The 23212-nt window shown below is 41.1% G+C and overlaps 1 protein-coding gene across 10 annotated transcripts in view; it reads left to right on the top strand.

Annotated features, from left to right (window-relative positions):
• nrxn2b (neurexin 2b) overlaps positions 1-23212 on the top strand; it is a 719424-nt gene that overhangs the window by 347405 nt on the left and 348807 nt on the right. For 8 of the 10 annotated variants that reach the window (XM_004567086.2, XM_004567090.2, XM_004567089.2 and 5 more), the window contains 4 exons: positions 7848-8286; positions 9225-9608; positions 11697-11900; positions 14872-14898. In XM_004567086.2, coding sequence (XP_004567143.1) covers positions 7848-8286; positions 9225-9608; positions 11697-11900; positions 14872-14898 — 1054 coding nt within the window. Of the gene's footprint in view, positions 1-7847; positions 8287-9224; positions 9609-11696; positions 11901-14871; positions 14899-15517; positions 15643-23212 lie in introns of those variants that run through there. The other 2 variants (XM_004567088.2, XM_076881965.1) reach the window with 2 other exon arrangements.

Genomic DNA, 23212 nt, shown 5'->3' on the forward strand with positions numbered 1-23212 from the left:
ACTTTTCAGTTTTTTTTGTTTCTTTATTTAGGCAGAAGCCATTAGTGTAACGTCTGGTACTTCAGAATGCTTCATAAACTAATAAACAGTGAAAGAGACGAAAGTTTATAAATACATAAAGTCTTTAAGGTACCATTTAATTGATATCGGTACAGAAGTGATTAGTGGATGGTGTATCAACCAACATATTCAAACCGTGCGGTGTATAGTTTCATCAAATATCCACAACACCAAGTATCTGAAGAAAGTAACAAATATTTGTTCTCCAGACCTGCAGGGTTTTGAATTTGAAGAGTTTCTCAATAACAAAACAAATCAATGGAGGGACCCCTGTGGGAGGCTTTGGCCCTGCATTAGCTGCACTGCTAGAATAAGAAAGAACAAATCACTGCCACACAAGTCAGTGAATTTTAAAGTCTGACGTGATGATCAAAAATAAAGGGGAACAGTTTTAATTTGTGTAAGAACAATGCATTTTTTAAAACTTTTGATAGCAGTGAGTTTTCAGTAAGTAGTGAGCGAAAGACAGATGGTAGGAATAAGGATGCAACGTGAGCACAAGCAGTTGTAAAGACACCTGACCCTGTCTGACTGCAGACTCTATAAGGCAGGGGTGTCAAACTCAATTGCACAGGGGGCCAAACCTCAAAGCACACTTTAGGTCACGGGCCAAACAAGATAAACATTTATTGAACACACTAAAACAATGTTTTTTAAACATAAATGTGAATACGGACAGGAATATAATTCCAGAATAAATAAACTTAAAAAAATAAACTTTAACTTTAAATATTTTTCTCTCCATAAAAATATATCCTGTCAAAATTTTGCAAGTCAGAAATATGAACATGCTGTCAAATACCCCAGAGAAAATAAAATAAAACATACACAAGGTTCGATCTGGAGCTGGGGCATTGCTTCAGGAATGGAACTAATAAACTGTGCGGGCCATTCAGTGTCGTACTTTCCCTTGAGTGTCCCATTAGAATGCAGCTCCATCTGAATCTGCACAGGTGCAGTTTCCACCTCAACTGTAAATGGGTTGTGAAGCAGCTCAAAATTCTCATTTTGTGGCTCAAAGTCACCAAAGCGCCGTGCGAACTCAGTGCGCTCAGTTTATCAGCAAAGTGCGCATCTGGGAACACTGTTGCGCTGACTTGGTTCAACATTACTTGGCAACAGGGAAAGTGAGGCAAGTTGCACTGAACATTTGTGACAGCTTAACTTGAAATGCCTTCACCGCATCATACATGCCATGTCCATGAACTGACAGATTTCCTTGCTGAGCTCAAAAACCCTATTGAGAATTTTTCCCCAACTCAGTCTGAGTGATGGCACGTCGGCAAACTCTGAATCTATTTCCCACATAAAAGACTGAAATTGACGGTGATTTAAACCTTTAGTTCGGATAAAATTTACGGTTTGCGTCACGGTGATCATTACATGCTCCATTTTTAGGACTTTACCACACGGCGTTTCCTGGTGTATGATGCAGCATGCTGTTGACTCACTGGTACAGTTCTCCTGCATCTTTACTCACATCCTGCCGACTAGTCCACTTTTTTCACCGCACAACACCAGCGCTCCATCTGTTGTAAGTCCAACAAGTTTGTCCCAGGGCAGTTTCATGTCGGTTACACTTTGACATACGTTTCTGCTCAGGCTCTCATTTGCCAAAATCTGCGTTTTGTCTGGACACAAGACGTTGCACACCTTCATCATGCAGTTCTTCAGAAACTCTCCCTCGGTAAATGGCCGGGCTGATTTGGCTGTCTCCTCTGCTACAATAAAACTTGCTTTCACAACAGCTTCACTTTGTGATTTTGCTCTGGAGAAAAAAGTCTGCTGAAATGTTAGATTCTTCTTTAGCTCTTCTACTTTCTGTAGTTTCTGCTCGACATTTAGGTTTTTCAGCCTATTTGTCGCCTTAAATTAAATTCCTTAATTACAGCCACATTAGCTCCACTAATAAGACACACGGGTTTACCGGCAATGTTTGTAAACATATATTCAGTCTCCCACCGGTGCTGAAAGGCTCTTTTTTCAGAATCAACTTTTCTCTTCGCCATTGTGAGGGGCTAGCTTCGCAATAACAGAAGTTTGACTTGATTGACGTGGGGATGTTCCCAGCTAGCCTAGCGTTCGTCAAGGAGGCTGCAGTGCTGCATTTTGGGATCTGTAGTTTGTGTGTTATTAGCGCCTCATATCGCCGGGCCATGCATAACAATAATAATAAATCTATATAAAATGATCTCGCGGGCCGGATATAAATGTCCGCCGTGCCAGATGTGGCCCGCAGGCCTTGGGTTTGACACATGTGCTATAAGGCATTGGCTTAACTGTGAGTGATGGTATGCTTTACACGCTTTAGTGCTCCCATGTAGCCCTCTGTCCTTCTGTTACCCTCTCATTTGTCTTTCGCCACCATCTTCTCCTGTTTTCCATACTGCTTAACACCACTCTCTTCTACCGTCTTTAGCATTTTACGACATTGTGTTCCCTCTAGCTAATCTACCCCTTTACCAAAGACTGAGTTGTAGACATAACTGGCTGAAAAGATGGCTTATCTCTCAATTAATAGATAATTTCACCAAAACTAACAAGGAGTGTTTCCAACAAATGAAAATAAAATTGATTTTCACACAGGTGCTAGTATGATAAGGACGAGTTTACAGAGCATCTGAACCTAGTCAGGCATGCTAAACATGTTTGCCATTCAGTACCAGCCACCTGAACTGGCAGTTCAAAACAATTCTGCTTTTGCTGAATCACTACTGTAAGTAGTAGCTGATCTGCCACCAAGATAAATGCCTACATTCATCGTTGTTCTAACTAGTAACACCCATCCTAACCCTACAAAGGTTTTGATGTCATGTACACGTTGAAAGCTTGCAGTAATTTGTGGTTATGCTTGTAGTGTCCTGCCTCTGCCTAGCCAGGTTATTTGTTGGCTCCAAACAAATGGATACATTTGTATACTTTTTAAAAGCACATCATTAGTGACTGTTACCCTCTTTGCCATATAAAATTGGAAATATATTTTATGGCATCAGTGCTATGTTCAAGGAATCATATTCAAAAATTTTGACTAAAATTCCAGGAAACAAGAAAGGAGAAAACCACAAATATAGTAGAAATCTGGCCACCCTTACTGTTGTTATTGACTCTGAAAACCTATAAAAAGAACCCTCTAAGGGACACACTAAATTCTATGTAAGTTTGAGCACATAATAGTCTATCTGGATCAAGTAGCTGTAAAGTTAATACTCAAGAAAAAGTGATGAAAATTACCTGAAAATTACCCTTCAACACTCTGAGTGTTTAAAATATATGTTCATCTTTAAAGTAGCCAGTCAACAGTGTTGCAGACCTGTCTGTTATTGAAAATCAGTCATTGGAGTCTCTAAGCTGAAAGTCATCAGCTACAAGATGTTTATGGCTGGATTTCTTGCCTCATCTTGTCTTTTCAAACATGTTGTGTGATTCTTTATAACAAGCACAGCACTTGGTTTGTCAAGAGGTTTGGCAGGAATGATGCAAACAAAGGACTCACGGACACAAAAATAAACTAAAAAACAACCTTTTATTTGGTGGAACACCAAACTCCATAAACAAAGAAAAAAATAGCCACACTTCACACTCACTGACAGGAACGCAGAACTGTAGATTAACACACACTCAAACAAAAGGAAAATGGGGCTATATATACATACACAAATGCACTGAGGGCTAATCAGGGAATTAGACACAGCTGTGGAACAAGGCCCAGGTTGAAACTAATTAGGATAACGACACAAGGGAAATAAAGCTACATGCAAAACATAGGCGACAAATGACTACAAAATAAAACAGGAAATGAGTAAACAGGCAAAGTCAAACAACAATTGAATGATCAAGACAAAGGAAATTCTTCAAGCAGTCTCTGCAATGATGGTAATGACAGTTTTTCCTTTTTTGGATACAGAGCTGAACGCAAAACCAAGAGAAAACCTGTAAATAAATCAAAAAAAATAAAGCTTTTATTTTTTATGCTGCTTTTCCTCTCTTGCACCTATCTCTCTCTTTTTCTAACACCTTAAGCAAGAGGAGTTTACGCCTTATTTGCTGCCAATTTTAGTATTATCATACCTAATTACCAGTACTAATCTGTGCTAATGGTGACATTATGAGGTGTACAGTACATGTGGCAGCGTGGTTAATGTTGAAGATAACCAAAGGAGGCTTAAGTTTAAGAATAACCCAGCATATCTGTGTTCTTGTTGAGCATTCAGTGCCGGTGTGTAGGTGTAGCATTTGACAGAAAGGAAGAGTGAGTGGATGAGATAGTGTGCCCGTGTGCAAGAAAAAAAATAGGTTAGATTGGAGGGCGTTTGAAAGAGATACCATGAAAGACAATGAGGAATGACAGCAGCGGTCTGGACAAATTAGGCAGCCAAAAAAATCATGAACCACATCACAGAAGGCAAATTATACACACAAGCAAATGCAAAAACAGGCCAATGCAAATAAAAACCAAAATGTGACACAATACACACAAAATAATTCAGCATTAATAATTCTGCTCAGTAAGTTAGAAGCTTGGGTAAAAATTCTGTGAAAAACAAGAAATGAAATACAATATTATGTACATCATATTAGTTAGGTTAAGCTGCAGTTTGGTAAAATCCATCAAACCCATCTAATCTAAGTCAGGTTACACAGCATCTAACATTAACTAGCTAAGCATTGCATCATGCTTGGCTAGACAGCTGAATAACTCTACTGGGTAAGTGAAGTACCCTTAACCAAAACCTTTCATGCTGTTTTTGCTGGGAACAAAGTATTTCCTGTTAATGATCCACTTCTTTCAAAGATCTTGGTCCTCTGCATGGAAACTGTGTGAAGTCTGCTCACCCAGACTGGTGCAATCTTCATCAAGTCTTCTTATAGCAGCCAAAACTGTACTAACTCTCCCCAGTTTCCTAGATATTGTATTTTTGTTGTTGTTGTTTTTTTTTTTAAGTAATGCTACATAGTCAGAAAACAGAAAATTTTGTACTTTTTAGAATGGCTTACAGTCAATAATGCACATATTTTGTGAAGATACCACCAGGGCAATGCTGGTTTGTTTTCTTCCTGGACATCTCCGGATTTGTTTATACTTTTCTGATCTGGTCTGAAAAGGCACATCTACTGTTGCAGGATAGACTCAGGGCCCAGAGGCAATGCAGGAGTGTAGTTCCCTTTTGCACCAGTTATATTTTTTAATCAAGTTACGGTACTGTTGTGTACCCCAACTTTAAATGACTTTGGGATGATTAATGAAAAAAGGGACCAGATTTAAACTTAAATTTAACTTTATGATGACTCCCAACAGTATTTATTTGTTCAGCACATGCAAACAGAACGCACACAAATCAGGTAATTGGCAGTCCTTCATATCCTGTTGCTATTGAGCCACACCTTGCTCATAACCCGCCAGGGGTGCTTCCACATTTTCCCAAAGAAAACAATTAAAGCATGTAAACATTCATATATTATACTTTATATATTTAAAAATATGATCCAAACACACCCATAAATCGTGTATTTACAATTAAAACATAAAATCATACAAATCCAATACATTTCTCCCTTTTCTTATTTAGTCTCACTATTTCTATCTTGTTCCAGCACAGTTGAAGTGGAGCACCCATGATTTGGTTGTGCATGTACAATTAGCACCTAAAATACCCAAGCAAGTCCTTGATATAACTTAAACTTGGTCTCTTCCAAGAAATTGTGTCTTCTGCTGCTATAAATGAGATATGGCTACAGATGTTATAGATGTTTGGCTATAGAAGTTTAGGACAGGGTCGTATGTCTATTGTCACGGTGCGGCATGGCACACCGTGGAAGGAGTGGGGAAGGAGGACCCAGGCGCGGTGCTCTATGTATAGGCAGTGTTTATTTACAAGGTGAAAAACAACGTAACAATAACTCCCCGTATTTTCCCAGACTCCCGTGTCGTGTCTCCCGTGAATAGTCCGTGTGCTCTCTGCTCCCGTGTCAGCACCCCCCGGTGCTCGCTGCTCTCCGTGCCCTCCACGCTCTTCCTGCGGGAAACAATAACGGCAGCTGTCAGGACACTCAGATCGGCAGGCATATACTTTCAGACTTAGCTTAGACAGGGTGACTAACGTGGCGTCTCATGCAATGATCCCGCGTCGGTGGGAGCTCCAAGACTCTCTTAAGTAGCTCCCCCGACGAGGCCTGATCAGCAGCAGGTGTGTGGCTTCGGGTGTGGCCAGTCCCCTTGCAGGACCACACCCTCCAGGCCTGACGCCGCCTATAAACGGGTGCTCAGCCACACACACATATATACACACACAAGCACAGAGAAGGGAAGCAACACCAAAATACATATAATAATGATAATAATAATATAATTCATAACTGCTCAGAGATCCTGGGTCGCCCAGTCCCAGGACCCTGACATCTATGCTTCCCAAACTAGAATACACTTACATAACTAGTGAATATTTTCAAGGTTTCAGTTTTTCTTAAGTATAAGATCTTCACTTCAACTTGTCATATATGTTTGTTTGTTTTTTTACATGATTGAAGAAATGAAACGTGTTTTATAAATGAGAAACTTAATTCTGAAGCATAGTAAAAAGTTTTCTACCTTCATTTTCACTCTGACCTCTGTGCAATTGAAATTTCACCCTTTTCCAGTGTGGGAAGTAGTAGATATGAATAGAAGGTGATGACTTTCATTCCATCCTTTCATGAGAACAAGAATTGTACTCCAAACACAAAGAGCAGGTAGCTCTTTCTGTTTTTATACTCTCTGACAATTCAAATGAGAACATCTGCTGGCGGAATCAAACCGAACCGGAACAATCTCCTTAACCTTTCAGCTTAGACAGCAGCAGAAATCAGGGATTGAAATGAAGACCAGCTTATTTTTTCTCTGTTTTATTGTGAGCAGTGTGGTAAACAGAGAGTGCGAACAGCGCACAAATGGAGAGAGCTCTGCTGATTCACAGTATTACCTTGAGGAAGGCCTCTCACAAAGCTGTGTACAGAGTGTTCAACAAATAAAAAGAAAACTAAAACTATAAAAGACAAGAACAATTTGCTTTGCCTTCAGCAATTAATCCATTATGAATGCATACACGGGGGCACACTCTGAGCTCAAACAATAGAGCTGTATTTCATCAAAGACCATTGGAGACATTTGCATTGGAGCTGTAGGCAACGTTCGCTTTTTTTCTGTTTCTGGATATCCCCTGGAGCCTTTTTAATTTTTTCAATTTATTATGCATATTTACTCCATTTGTGAGGAATGGTTTTGTACAAGAAGAAACATTTGTATGGTTTATGGAATGAACCAGAGTTCAGGAGTTTAAACACCAGTGATGAGAGTACAATACACTCTTTAAGTTGTGGGTCCACACCTCAGTACTAGCAGACATCGGCATTCGGCCTGCTTTCATCTCGCTTCTTGGCTCTTCCTGTTTCCCTTAGCAAAACCTTTTCTCTGACCTAAAATTGTTGTTACCGGGTCATGTGCAGGAGATACTAAAGCAGCTTCTTTTCCGCTAATACTTGTTCCACACTGCAGTTCATGAAAAAGTCATGTACTTATTCAAGTTTTAAGTCATTTCCCCGTGCTGTTGAGATTCCCCGGCAGCGACTATAACTAATACTTGAAACTACCTGAAGCAATTAAAATGCATTTGCTGGCTCTCAGTATTAACAGCCATGACAACACAGACTATGCTGTTGAAACTGCATTTTGTTTTTTGAGTCACATGTTTTTAAATCATAGTCTGACTCCAAATGCACAATCATAACCTTTCAACCATTTGCTTTTCTTTTAGGTGGTGTACAAGAACAACGACTTTAAGCTGGAGCTGTCACGGCTGGCCATCGAGCGTGACCCGAAAATCACCCTGAATGGTGACCTGGTGTTCCGCTGTGAGGATGTAGCAGCCCTGGATCCTGTAACTTTTGAGACCCCCGAGTCCTACATCTCTCTGCCAAAGTGGAACACCAAGAAGACGGGCTCTATCTCTTTTGACTTCCGGACCACAGAGCCCAGCGGCCTTCTGTTATTCAGCCACGGACGGCCTCAGGGGCCTAAAGAGCAGAAGCCTGGTAGGGAGCTGAAGACTGATTACTTTGCCATGGAGCTTCTGGAGGGGTATTTGTACCTGCTGATTGATATGGGCTCCGGAAAAACAAAGCTCAAGGCCAGCAACAAGAAGGTCAACGATGGGGAATGGTGCCATGTGGATTTCCAAAGAGAAGGAAGGAAAGGTGAGGAGTGCTTTAAAACTGGGTTAGTCACTTTTTTATGTTGCATGCGATTTAAGTGCATGTGAACGGCTCACTGGATTAGGAAGACAGAAATATAGACTCTGCACGGAAAAGGGGACAGAACTGACTTTGTCATAGTCTAATACTGTTTTGTCCTTCATGACAATTCAATCATGTTGGAAGCAGAGTAGTGATTGCATATACTAACAGTATATCTATTTTTAAAAACTGTGTGATGTCTTTAAATTCCTCTGCCTTCTGGGGGTGCAAACAGGAGCATCTGTATGCTTGAGTGGGCATTGTCTGATGAATGATCTGTAGGTGGGAAAGAACCTTGGACATTATATCTCCCTCAATTGTTGCCTTATAATGAGGAAGCGTGTGAATGCGTGCGTGCATACGTGTGTGTGTGAGTGTGTATGCACGCATGGGATCTCACTGCTGCTCCTCCTGTAATTGGCTTTTAATAGAAAATTAAGATGGAGTCGTTAATCACCGAAAGAGAGAGGGCCTTTTGTTTCACCCACTCCCTGCTGCATTCTGCTTCCCTTCTCCTCCATTTAGCCTATTATAGACACATTAGACACACACACGCATATGGATGCACACTCTACTGTCATCTATTCTTTCTGTGGCGTGTATGTCCTTCTGTCTCCGTCTGTCCCTGTTCTGTTTCCCTAAATTAGCCACCTACTGCCCCTCCCACTATTCCGCTCACTCACATTTACGTATATAGACTATACACATTTTCAGTCCTGACCATCTGAATCACTTTAGTCAAGCACTAAATACAAGATGCATGCTCAGTCATGCACAGATAAGCTGGACCTATATTCATTCATGTAGCTGCAGTTAGGGTGATGTATCCAGGTGCCAGTAACATCAGATTCAAAAGTTAACATCTTGCTGCTTGTTTCTTCTTTCTTTCTGTATTTTAGGATCAATCTCAGTCAACAGCCGCAGCATGCCCTTCAGCTCCCCAGAGGGCAGTGAAATCCTGGACCTGGACACTGATATGTACTTGGGCGGGCTGCCCGAATCTAAGTCAGATCTCATCCTGCCGCCAGAAGTTTGGACAGCGCTCCTTAACTACGGCTACGTAGGCTGCGTCCGTGACCTATTCATCGATGGCAAGAGCCGGGATGTCCGCCGGCTGGCTGAGATCCAGAGTGCCCTGGGTGTCAGCAGTTTCTGCACCCGTGAGCTACAGAAACGCTGCAGCAGTGCCCCTTGTGGCAACGGAGGTCTTTGCAAAGAGGGCTGGAACCGGTACATTTGTGATTGCACTGGCACCGGATACCTTGGTACCAACTGTGAGATAGGTAAGAAGGGCCAAGAGTGAAGCTTCTTTGACCACTTAAGGATTAATTATAGAATCTGAATTCATTGTATATAATTGAATACTGACTATGATAAATATAATTGTTTTGGCTACACTCCAGAAAAGAAATGAAATGCTTTTTTATCGCATTAAAAGCAGGACAAACATATACACACAAGCAAAGATATTCCTTTATATGAGGCCCCATGCACTGCAGTAAGAATGAAAAGGAAATCATGAGAGTCCCAACACCAAACAACGAAAAGTTTCTGTTAAGTTAATGTGCTGACACATACGACAGCATTCTTCCTTGTATTGTAACCAACAAGGAGCTGTGTGTGCACCAAATGCCACCTGAGACTTGCTTGCATTCAGCCCACTGGCTGAAGTGCTGGGATGTTGGCAGGAGTGCGACAGAGCAGCCAGGCCTCCTGCCGCCATCTGTGTCAGTCACACACACACGAGTGGCCTTTGCACCACAGCGAGGCAGGGTGAGCTCGTCAAACAACACCACGTCCTTCTGATTCATCCCAATTAGGTGCAGACACCTCAGCCTGCGGTTTGTCTTAGCTTGTCTGAGGGGGTGAGTGAGCCATGACGGAATGGAATTTTGAGGGACAAGGAGGGTAATGAGGGAAGGAGAAATTGGATTCAAGTCAGGACAGTCAGGGTATAGGATGAAATATCCTTATTTTGAAGGGTGATAATTTTAACAATTTACTATTTGGTTCCTCGGATGACAAGCGTGGTTTAAGTGATGTTCTTCTGCCATCTTGTGGATTTTTGTATTATTGCAGGCACACTTCTGTAATACCCAGCTAGATACACCTGTGTATATAAACTGAGTTCACAGATTAGCTGAATGACAGGAGAATCTGTGATATTGATTTGACAGGGACAGGGCCCTGCAGGTTGTAGTGATGGTGATTATGCAATAATGAATGGTCTCTTTTAGCCGTTCACTGTTTTGATAAAATAATGCAGCGTCATCACATTTTTATACAAGTGGGACTTTTGTCAAAGTACACACAGTGTGTTGTGTAGGATTTGCGAATCTGATGTGCTCTCTTGAAATAGCAGCATTTTAAGCGATTGCTGGCCTGTAGGAGGGATTTTTCTGCATCTTTTAACATCGTGTTTTTGTACACTCTAAAATCTAAATGCTTGAAGCACCCTGTGAAAGTGACTCATGTTAGCCTGTGGTGACACATATCGACCCACGCTCCAAGATAAGAGCACTCCTCTGGAACTGTCAATCTCCAACAGCGGTCTATTTATGGCAGCAGCGATGTTAGAGAAAGTAACCACACTTCAATGTAGTGTGAACATGAAGACCGTGTTACAGCACGGACTGAGTTTTGTTTTTCTAAGCTTGGCAAGCATCTGATGTTTTTGTTAAGTCCTTTTTTTGTGGTTTCCTGTTCTTCTTGTATTAATACACTACACTTTAAAATTGTCAGCGTTTTCTTGAAATGTGGGTTCTTGTAAACAAATGTAAACATAATTATGAGATAATTATTTATCCATCCATATTTTTTATCCCCTTATCAGGGGGCTGGGTCACAGAAGCCCAGACCTCCCTAAGGCGTTCCTAGGCCATCCGATAGATCTAATTTAAGCAAATGTTATACATATTTAACAAATCCATTGTAAATGATAAGGTGTGCTAAAAGTGTACACACAGAAAAAGACATTCAGAAGATGTGCGCATTGATTATTTCTATGAAATTGTTAAATTTGAATGTCTGAGAGGTGTAACAAGATTTATATCCCCTTTTGTTTTGGTGTGACGTTTTCAGACATACATGGCTTTGATCTTGATTCATGCCGAATTTTCCCTTGATCCTATGCTGTTGATATGGCGTCCAAATACACGTCTTGTCTAAATCCTGTTTGAATTAGAGCTGTCGTCTTTGGAGAAAGCGGGACGTGAGTGATTGAAAGATTTTTCAACTGTAATTAAGCTTACGTGGATTATCACAGCTACTTTAAACTTAGCTGTGATACCGGCCCGACCTTTGTTCGGGAGACACCGTTCCCTCGATTGTTACTCGTTGCTTACTTCATCCTCTTCATCGCCCCTTTGCAGAGGCGACGGTGCTGAGTTACGACGGCAGCATGTACCTGAAGATCATCATGCCGGTCACCATGCACACGGAGGCCGAAGACGTGGCGCTGCGCTTCATGTCTCAGCGAGCGTACGGCCTGCTCATGGCCACCACCTCCAAGGAGTCAGCGGACACCCTGCGACTGGAGCTGGACGGAGGCCGCGTCAAGCTCACCGTTAACCTCGGTAGGCCCCCGTGATTCATTGTGGATGTCCCCGCTAACCTTTCCCTTGCCTCCTTCCCTGTCTCCTCACACTCACTTTGTATTTCAGCATTGTATGCCTTTGTACTCAGAATAATGGTTTGACATTTTGAGTTTCACAGCATGATTTTTTTTTTTATAACATTGTCAGGTAGTTGGCTGGGGAAAAGTTTCTGAACACGTCCCTCTGTTACATCAGTAGGTTCTGGCCGTTACCTAATGTTTTTAACTGCCAACAGTGCTAAAGAGCTATTTATGTGAGAAAACTGAGGAACAAAGAGAAACTTATCCCTTACCAACTGCTAACTGTGAGAAAATGAGACAAAGTCAAAATGTAAAACTAGCTCCAGAACGCAGTCATTGCAGCCTCTGTAGGGAGACACCCTGCAGTAACTTCTCTTCAATATGCTTCGACCCCTGCCCCCACTTCCTCTGCATTCATCCCCTTCTTCTTGTACTCTGTGAAGCCCCATGGCTCCTCATCCTGGTAAAAAAGCTCCATCTCTAACAATATCACTGCCTTGACCCTGAGCCCTTGAAGGTTGCTCTTAAAGCTTCAGGGTGGGCTTGCCTCTGTCTTGCGCTTCCTAATGGTTCTTGCGTTATACCGGAGCTCTACCAAAGCTTCCCTGGTGCTGCGAGTAGGCAGGAGTCTTTTTCATAGGCCCATGTGCTGAAAGGGAGGTTTGAGGATGTGAAGCAGCCTGAGTGTTAATAGGAGAAGCTCCGTGATTTTGTAAGCTAGATGGAATCTTAGGAAGGGGATATGAATCCCCTCTAATAATGCTTCCTATTGACTTATTAAAATTTCATTGCAATGAATACCATTGCTCTGGGGAAGATGGTATGACCTTCCAGCTCTAGATACTTTAAATCTGTCCTGACCCTTTGAAGGACCACACTGTCAGCAGTGAACCAGGAGGAGCATGACAGAGGTGCACTCTGGAATATTAGAGTTTAAGCCACCTTAGAGACATGAATGGGGACAGTGGGATAAATGAAGGAGGCCATTCCCCTCTCTTTCCTCTTTCTATCTTTTTTCTCCTTCACACTCTCACTTTTTTCCATCAGTCATAAAACCCCTCCTGGCCAGGACACAAAAGATGGAACTTTTCATCCCTTCAATGGCCTGTATGTCTGCGGCCCTCGGATCAAACAGTCAGAGACCAGCTCACAGCTGTAGCTGTCGGGGCATACACAGCTGAACTTAATGTACCTAGGGCCACATCTTAACCTCTCAGCTATGCCCCCACACTTAAAGCTAATCCTCAAGAGAATTTCTATACCAGCCCCTTTTCCTTCCTTTCTTACCGGCTTTTAAATGAAACTCAGCTTAGCTATGCTAATGATTTCCACTGCTCTTTTGCAAGAAAATTAATTAACAACTAAAGTGAAACAAGTCAGAAGGGAATCCTTCTGATCTGTTAAGGCCTTAATCCTTGTTAAGATAATTAAAATCCTGGTAATTAATCACTAGGAACTGCTATAATTGGGCAGATGTAGTCCTAATGATATCTTTAATGATAGAGAGTGACGGTAACATGTTCAGCCTGCGATGTGTAGGCCAGATGACGGCTGGCATGTTTTACCTAATGCCATAAATATTGTATTTATTGATTCTCGAATGAGTAATTCATGATTAGACCTCCTCTACAAAATGCTTTACACTGTTTACAATCATGAATGTCGCTTTTGTCCTGAATTAAACGTATTCGGAAAACATCAGTCGATGCTCGTGGCCCCTAAAAGCATTTTAATATCATTGTGTTTGTATGACCTCCAAATCTCTACAGAGTGATCCTGGTTCCTGGCTGTTTGTGTCCACTATTCTGTAGCGGTTGACAGCTCGAGACCACAACCCAGCCACTCTGCCACATGCACACGTAGATCATAACATATCAGCGTGTGACAGGTAGAGTGTACTAGTTCCTGTCAAAGAAATCCCTAGCTCCATTTAGAGTCGAGTCAAAGGTCCGTTTACGCTGAAGAGTCACATTGAGTTTCTTGGGCATTTACGGACACTTTGCATGATTTTAACTGAGCTTTTCTGTGCTTTAAGCCACAAGATCATATTTTTAAACCTTTTAAAATGATGAAACACTTTTTACGGCATTTTCCTCGCACCACTTGTAGCAAGTAGCACAAAATATATACAGGCCTATTTCAGTTTCTGTGCACAAGGCATGAGGTGGCTGGGATGTGCAGATCACCTTTTCGTGTCAGTTACTGTCGGGTTTGTCGAACCCAAAGTGCTGTAGAAGGCAAGTGAATCTCAAATTACCAGGAAAGGCAGCTGACGTTACAGTTGCGTGGTGCGACGTCTGCTGTAATGACGGTATTGCAGCGTTTATGTCCACAGTGTGAGGAGAATGGATCAGTTAGATAGTACTCAAACCATTTTTTTCAAACCGCGTGATTATAACCAGCACATTTAGACCATTTCTAAACAGTTTTCTAAAGGATGTTTTTTTTATTATTATTATTATGAGGAAAAAAAATCACAATAAGCAGTGGAAGAGATAAAAAGGCCATTAAGAGATTGTGCTTAATAGGAACCAAGTGAGTCCAAGCACAGAATTTACTTTAGTTTTCCTTATAATCACAAAGTAGTCTTATTAGGTATTCAGTGTCAGCAGTAGACCACTTTGTATAGTTTATTTTCATATTTGTAATACATAGATCTTATTTTGCAAGTCTGCCTTCTACTGTGCTTTGGGAGGATTGGGTGGAGCAAGGCGAAGGAAGGTTGATGGGATTGATGAAGGGAAAGGGTGATCCTGACTCAGAGCCTGTCCCCGGATGGTGGCCCCAGAGCAAAGTTTGGTTGTCTGCAGAATGTACCTTGAAGGATGTAAAAATGTCTTTTTTTTCTCTTTTATCCAATCTCTTCTTTCTATCCTTTTTCCTCCTTTTCTTTTTATTTGATCTCACCATTTCGCTCTCTCTCCCGCCAGATTGTATCAGGATAGACTGTAGCCTCAGTAAGTGGTTCTATCCATTTTTCTGACTAAAATGTATCTGTCTTTTTCATCCTGACTCTGTGCCGTGGCGCTTTCTGCTCTCTTCTGTCCACATGATTTGTTTCCCTCCGCTCATTACCCGTGTCTCTGCTCCCATATTTTCTTAGTTTTGAAAACACAACTTTTAATTTTTTCCCATCATTCAGCTTTTTTCTCCCGCCTCTATTGTATGTCTGTCCCTTTTTTTTAAATTACCTGATCTGTGTTTTTCTTATTTCCTTTTGTCACTTTAATTTCCCCTTTTCTCACATAGATTTAATTAATGTTTCACTTGCGTAATTATTAGAATTTTCCATCCCACAACCTTTCTCATTTGTCTACTCTCAGCTATGAAATTATTTCATTGCCTTCCTCCTGCTTATTCCCCATTCTAGTCATTTTCCTGTCAACCTTTTCCACAAACACATTCAGAAAAGGGCAGCTTGACACTCCCCTGTTGGATGTCCCTATTTTCTATTATGCGACGCTGAGTTTGGGCTCCACATGGCTGCACACACAGGTGTTGCTTGTTTTCTTTGTGGGGGGGGGAACTGTAGTTTTGTCCCCCCCCCCTTCAAAGCTAATTGCTTATCCACTGAGAGATGGCACCACCTGGTGTGTGCTTGTTTTCCGAGCAAGCTAATGTTTTTCTGCCTCATGCTGACAAAATGATAGCAAACTGTTATTTCTATCACGGTCACTGACAATTGAACAACTAGCCCACAGGTAAGTGCTGCCAGCAGTGGTGACAAAGTAGAGAAAACCTCTTGTTTGCCAATGATTGCATGTGTGTGGGTGTGTTTCTCAGTTTCGATGAAGTATTTGTGAAGGGGGAAAGGTTGGGGCATGACTTTGATCTGTGTCTAACAACAACAGCTGAGAAGGTACCAATTAATAAATCACTTCTGTTTTCTTTTGTGTATGTTTAGAGAATTGGGCATTAATTAATTTTCTACTTCGTTATTGCAGCCAGATTAATCACATTTGTCGTTACACTATGTCACTCACATCACTGCACCTAAAAGCTATTCATACAAAACTACAATGCAAAAACCTCATGAGCTTCCATCGGGTTTCGAAGTGGCCTTAGTGTATGTCGAATTATGTCCCTAAATATGTGGAAGAGACACCAGAAGAGGAAACATTTCAATTATGCTTAAAAGAGCACAATACCCTGGATTAACCACTAGATGTCAGACTAACACAAGGGTTTAGCTCGATTAAAGACTGACATACGCTTTGTTCCAACATAGCGTTCAAACATTTCACTGTGAACCTGTTTAAAACTGAACAACTTCCGTACTGAAAGCTGTGGCATCAGAGGTTCTGTATGCTTTATTGTTAAAGCTCAAAAGAAGCTGTTGAGTTTAAATATTGATTTTCTTACGCATTCTTTCTACTTAAGTAGTAATTTGTTGCAGACTTGGAATTCAGTGGTTTTGCAGGGAATATTTTATTTAACCTTTCTTTGTTTCTTTGCATGACTGATCTTGTCTGGTAATTTCCTTTTTTATGGGTAGGACTTCTCTCGGTCACACAACAGTGTGTGAGAGTTTCAAGTATATACAGTAAGTGTAACTGGATGAGAGCGAGGGACTGTGTGTGTGTGTGTGTGTGTGTGTGTGTGTGTGTGTGTGTGTGTGTGTGTGTGTGTGTGTGTGTGTGTGAGAGAGAGAGAGAGAGAAAGAGAGAGAGAGAGAGGAAGAGAAAAAGCAGTGAGGGAACAAATCAGGCAGAACTACAGACAACAATTTATTCAGTACCATGACATCTCCTGGTCGATATCGCCTCCCGAGTCCTACAAAAGCTTAAGCCTTGAATTTTAGTAAGAAAGTCAGGATTACCGAAGTGTCTGCTGGTTGGTCCACAAAGAAAGTAGCCAGCAGAACAAAGATTTTGCAGGCTGAGCATTCATTTTACATTGTAACCATAACGAAGATTCATGTATCCTCTCCTGGACACTCTGGGCAGGCCATCCGTCATGGGGCTAACACATACAGTAGAGACAGACAACCATTCACAGCCATATTATAGTCGCTAATTATTCTATCCCCATTCGTCTCTTTGGAATGTGGGATGAAGAGTATCTGGGAGAACCTGCACAGACACAGAGAGAACATGGAAAATCTACAAAGAAAGGCCTTGATTCCCACTCAGGACCTTCTTACTGTGACACTGAAACAGGGCTAACCACCACACCACCATGCAGTTAATTATGACATTAAGATATATATTCACAAGTATTTGGTAGTACCCACAAATAATGCATTTAATGGACTGCACTGTTATTGACCCGCTTTTATGTCTGGACTTTGGGCTGCCTAGTTTTGAAAGATCGGCTTTGTGTTTTATTGCAGCGTAGCTCAGTTGACTTAATGTGTCTAGATATGATACAGAGCATAGCTGTAGCCCTCAGCTCTGTCCAGGTCAGGTTGTCAAGCTGATGATATCGGTTTGGAGGGTGGCCTTTCAGCCTCCAGCAGCACCTTCTCTTAGCGAGAGATGAGATGCGATTTGGCATGACATATGGCCAGCATGTGGGGTGTGAGAACTCCGTCTGCTAATGCCATAGCCTTTGCCCCATCCATCTGAAAGTGCTCACTTCAGCATAGACTGAAACGCCCAGTGTGTAGGAGACATTACAAATAACTGTTCATTAGGCAGGACTGAAAAATACAGGGTGTAGAAATCATCACAAGACTAAATGGACCTTTTAGGCTTTGTAACAAATTCATTCACTAGTTATGCACATTTGTCATTTTCCAAAAGAACATTTCAAAATAATCAAAAAGCAGCTTTAGAAGAGTTAGCAATGAAATATTGGTCAGAATGGAGAGTTGGTTAAAAAGCTGCAGTTTTATCTTAATATGCACACTTTATCCTCTCGAACATAACATTTATTTTAATGGGAAACACTTCCCCAATTCACTGCTAGCGTACTGTCGCCATACTGATATGGTAGTGAGGTCAGTGTATGTACAAGTAATTTCTCAGACTTGAGAGTTCAGCCTACATGCTGTCGTGAACACTGTTTTTTGTTTTTTTTCTCTTAGATCTGTATGCTGTGAAGTAGATCTTCCTTAATGTTGTAATCTCAGCAGCCAATCAGGAGACAGCTGGCTTAAAGTGCTTTAAAGGGTGAATAACTAAAATGGCTCATGGTTGAACTGAGGTGCCGCACCAAGGCTCAATATGAGATAAAGAATGATCTCTTTTGACTGTAGCGTGCAAAGCCACTCTAGCAGAATCCAAGAATAGTAATATGGAGCTGGAAATAAGCTTAATAAGTCCACTCTCATGTGAAACCTTTTCTTTTATCACTTGTGTCTTGGGGAAACATAACATTTGCCATCTGTTAACACAGCCTAAGCTCAACTTATTTTTATAAGCAACCCCCCCTTAAAAAAAAAAAGTCATTTTCAAGGTAATACTTAACTAAAATGGACCTTGTATGGTTTTAACCTTGGACATTACATTTTCTTTTGCATTCTTTCTGCCATGACACACCTTTATGTAATGTTTTCCTTATAAAGAAGCATGAGACACATGCGCAGTTGATGAATCCAATAGTAATTCTATGTGCTCGCTTATTTTTGTGCAGCATGCAGGAAGATTTCACCACTATTTTCTGATAGTGGTAGCAGTATTTTAACTGCTTACTGATCAGCTGCACATGCAGTATCCAGGTTATATTACCAGCGTGACCTGATTTCTCCAAATGTCCTGGTTTCTCAGTTGAATGTACTCATGTTGACTTTGGTTTTTATCTGTTTGAACTCACTTGGAGCAGAATATATATGCAGAATATAATATGAAAGAATGCAAGAGGAGCTATATAATGTTATCAGCACTGTAAATTACAATCGACACAAAGTCGTAAGTGTTTGTACGACTACTATTCAGTACCATTGCTTAGTATGCTATTTATTATGTCCACACTCTCTTTATAACATCCACACAATTAAATACTTCTAATGAAACACTGGAATAAAGTGAGTGATTGTACAATATATCCAATAAGAAACTGGATGTGATCCACAATGGAGGAATGAAAGAATAATTCCTCCCTCCACACACACCTGAATTAAAACACATTCTGTGCTTCATCAGTGTTATGTGCAGCCTTGGCTACTGAATTAAATAGCAAAGTTGAAGAGACCTGCAACCATTTTTCCTGCAGATACAATGTATATATACAGTGGGGCAAAAAAGTATTTAGTCAGCCACCGATTGTGCAAGTTCCCCCACCTAAAATGATGACAGAGGTCAGTAATTTGCACCAGAGGTACACTTCAACTGTGAGAGACAGAATGTGAAAAAAAAAATCCATGAATCCACATGGTAGGATTTGTAAAGAATTTATTCGTAAATCAGGGTGGAAAATAAGTATTTGGTCAATAACAAAATACAACTCAATACTTTGTAACATAACCTTTGTTGGCAATAACAGAGGTCAAACGTTTACTATAGGTCTTTACCAGGTTTGCACACACAGTAGCTGGTATTTTGGCCCATTCCTCCATGCAGATCTTCTCGGGAGCAGTGATGTTTTGAGGCTGTCGCCGAGCAACACGGACTTTCAACTCCCGCCACAGATTTTCTATGGGGTTGAGGTCTGGAGACTGGCTAGGCCACTCCAGGACTTTCAAATGCTTCTTACGGAGCCACTCCTTTGTTGCCCGGGCGGTGTGTTTTGGATCATTGTCATGTTGGAAGACCCAGCCTCGTTTCATCTTCAAAGTTCTCACTGATGGAAGGAGGTTTTGGCTCAAAATCTCACGATACATGGCCCCATTCATTCTGTCCTTAACACGGATCAGTCGTCCTGTCCCCTTGGCAGAAAAACAGCCCCATAGCATGATGTTTCCACCCCCATGCTTCACAGTAGGTATGGTGTTCTTGGGATGCAACTCAGTATTCTTCGTCCTCCAAACACGACGAGTTGAGTTTATACCAAAAAGTTCTACTTTGGTTTCATCTGACCACATGACATTCTCCCAATCCTCTGCTCTATCATCCATGTGCTCTCTGGCAAACTTCAGACGGGCCTGGACATGCACTGGCTTCAGCAGCGGAACATGTCTGGCACTGCGGGATTTGATTCCCTGCCGTTGTAGTGTGTTACTGATGGTGACCTTTGTTACTTTGGTCCCAGCTCTCTGCAGGTCATTCACCAGGTCCCCCCGTGTGGTTCTGGGATCTTTGCTCACCGTTCTCATGATCATTTTGACCCCACGGGATGAGATCTTGCGTGGAGCCCCAGATCGAGGGAGATTATCAGTGGTCTTGTATGTCTTCCATTTTCTGATGATTGCTCCCACAGTTGATTTTTTCACACCAAGCTGCTTGCCTATTGTAGATTCACTCTTCCCAGTCTGGTGCAGGTCTACAATACTTTTCCTGGTGTCCTTCGAAAGCTCTTTGGTCTTGGCCATGGCGGCGTTTGGAGTCTGACTGTTTGAGGCTGTGGACAGGTGTCTTTTATACAGATGATGAGTTCAAACAGGTGCCATTCATACAGGTAACGAGTGGGGGACAGAAAAGCTTCTTACAGAAGACGTTACAGGTCTGTGAGAGCCAGAGATTTTCCTTGTTTGAGGTGACCAAATACTTATTTTCCACCCTGATTTACGAATAAATTCTTTACAAATCCTACCATGTGGATTCATGGATTTTTTTTTCACATTCTGTCTCTCACAGTTGAAGTGTACCTCTGGTGCAAATTACTGACCTCTGTCATCATTTTAAGTGGGGGAACTTGCACAATCGGTGGCTGACTAAATACTTTTTTGCCCCACTGTATATAACTTGATCCGCTCAAGAGTTGGCAGTTCATCTTGTAATCAGAAAGTTGCCAGTTTGAGCCCCGGCTTGGACAGTCTTGGTCGTTGTGTCCTTGGGCAAGACACTTCACCTACTGCCTACTGGTGTTGGCCAGAGGGGCCGATGGCACGATAAGGCAGCCTCGCTTCTGTCAGTCTGCCCCAGGGCAGCTGTGGCCTCCACCAGTGTGTGAATGTGAGAGTGAATGACTAGTGGAATTGTAAAGTGCTTTGAGGGTCTCAAAAAGCGCTATATAAATGCAATTCATTATATTCATATATATATATATATATATATATATATATATATATATATATATATATATATATATATATATATATATATATATATTCAGGTGTCATGACAACTGAAAATCTGAATAGGTAGTTTGTTCAGTCTAAATTGTAGCAAATTGGGTTCTTATCTACCTCCCCTGCTTGGTCTCACTTGCCTCCGAGCAGATGGCTTTCTCTTATTTTCTCAGTGAATCACAAATATTGAATTTGAATGAGTTTCCAATCGCTCACTTAAATCATGAGTCACCATGTCTTGTCTGAGCCAAGTAGATGTTAAAGATGGAGTTGCAGTAGGCACTAAAAGTTGCCGTCAGCATTCGCAACATCCTACAGTTTGGAAAGTTGGAGCATGTATCAGAGAGAGACTGAATAAATTTTGTTTTGGAAATGCTTGGATTGGGATTTGATTTTTAAAGGCAATTTAATGCTCCAATGGAGGATGGCTCTTTTTTCTTTTATTTAATGTTCATTGTATCTTCCAAAACTCCAGGCCAAGTGTGATGCAATGAGCCAATGAGAGAAGGTTTATTAACATAATGCCTCTGGTGCACCCTCAGGGATTGGTGCATAATTTAATATAAGCAGACTTGTGTTAAAATCAGTCATCTCGCTCAGTAAAGGACAACTGAAATGAATCTTGCATTTTTCCAGTAGTTAACACATTTGAATAAAATTAGCAGTCGTCACTGTGGAATTGGTGAAAATGCTGAACACCAGCAAAAAAACAAATGCATTAAATATATGCAGCCCTCCTAGCATTTGCGTAGGAAAAAAAAAGTGTGGTGTCACACACAAAACAGCCTGTTAAAAACTACACATAAATATCTCTGTGCAACTCTGTTTCATTTTAAAATATTTTCTCACATTTAGCTCTTTGCTTGTTTTAATGGAAACAAACCAAATGCCTCTTTAAATGTTAAACAGGCATGACTTAATAAAGAAGTTCTTTGAAGCCTTTATAAACATCAAAGGAATAAGCAATCAGAACATTTTCTAACTGAAACTGCAATGGAATGTACTAATGTGTTTGTGTGGAAACATGGCAGCATAATAAATTGTATGTGTACGCAGCTGTCTGCTAATTTACATCGGGCTATATGGTAACCTGTGTAATTATATATAGTGCTAAGGCCAGTAGCTATGAATGATTGCAAATGCCAATGATACATAACAAGATAACATAAGGCAATGCTGAAGTTTATACTTGGAAGGTGAAGAACCAGAGTTGCTGCAGTTTAAACTGAGTGAATGTGGAAGATTTAAAAAGATTCTCGCTGTGCTTTTTCTTATTTACCTCCTCCTTTTCCCTTCTCTAGCTGCTTCCTCTGAATTTAAGAACCTTGTGGCAAAGTTCTCATTGGTCTCATGTCACAAGTCTACACTCTCTACACCAAATCTAACCTCTCAAAAAATTCAGATTTGCAACTTGAGAAAACAGAGAGAGACAGATTCAGTGTCTAGCTTTCCATGTTGAAAACAGTGTGTTTAGGAATACCGTTTTTGCCCTCCTGGTCCACTGAAGAGCTTGTGGAGGTTGTTGGAAAGGAATGTGGGAAGCTTGACTTGCTCATTGACATCTTAAACCTCAGCAGTGTGTGTATTGGATCCTTTTGGTTTCAGGGGATTCATCTTGGCAGCCAAGCGGTTAAGCCATCTTTAGCACTAACAAGTTGTTCTCCACACATATCCAGTCCCACTGCTGTCCGTCACTGATGTCTCACTGTTGTGTTGGAGTTTTGGAGTCTGGACTACGACATACCTTCTCATTCAGTTTTATTGTTTTGCTGAACAAAGTAAGAAAAGTATGTTTTAGTGTTGTTTTAAAGGGATTGGGACTTTTACATATGAACAAAAGTAGCAGCAATTTCACAGGTAAGGAGAGAATGATTGGCCTCCCCATAAAAATTTCCCATTTCCCAAGTGCTCTTTAAACAGAGCAAGGAATTTTTAAGACATCTTTTTCCAAATGTCTTTGCTTAATTTGGATTTATATCTTATTTTACTTTGCACACAGAAACAAAATCATTTCACAACACAATAATTTCAGCTGACAAAAATATGTCAACTGAATTATCCCAGCCCATTCATTTTGGCTAATATCCGAAGCTCTTTCGGATTTGTAGGTCTTCTGGTATGGACCTTAAGTTCACCCCAAAGTTTTTTCAGTGGAACTCAAG

This window comes from Maylandia zebra, linkage group LG3 (genome assembly GCF_041146795.1).
Source record: "Maylandia zebra isolate NMK-2024a linkage group LG3, Mzebra_GT3a, whole genome shotgun sequence".
NCBI lineage: Eukaryota > Metazoa > Chordata > Actinopteri > Cichliformes > Cichlidae > Maylandia > Maylandia zebra.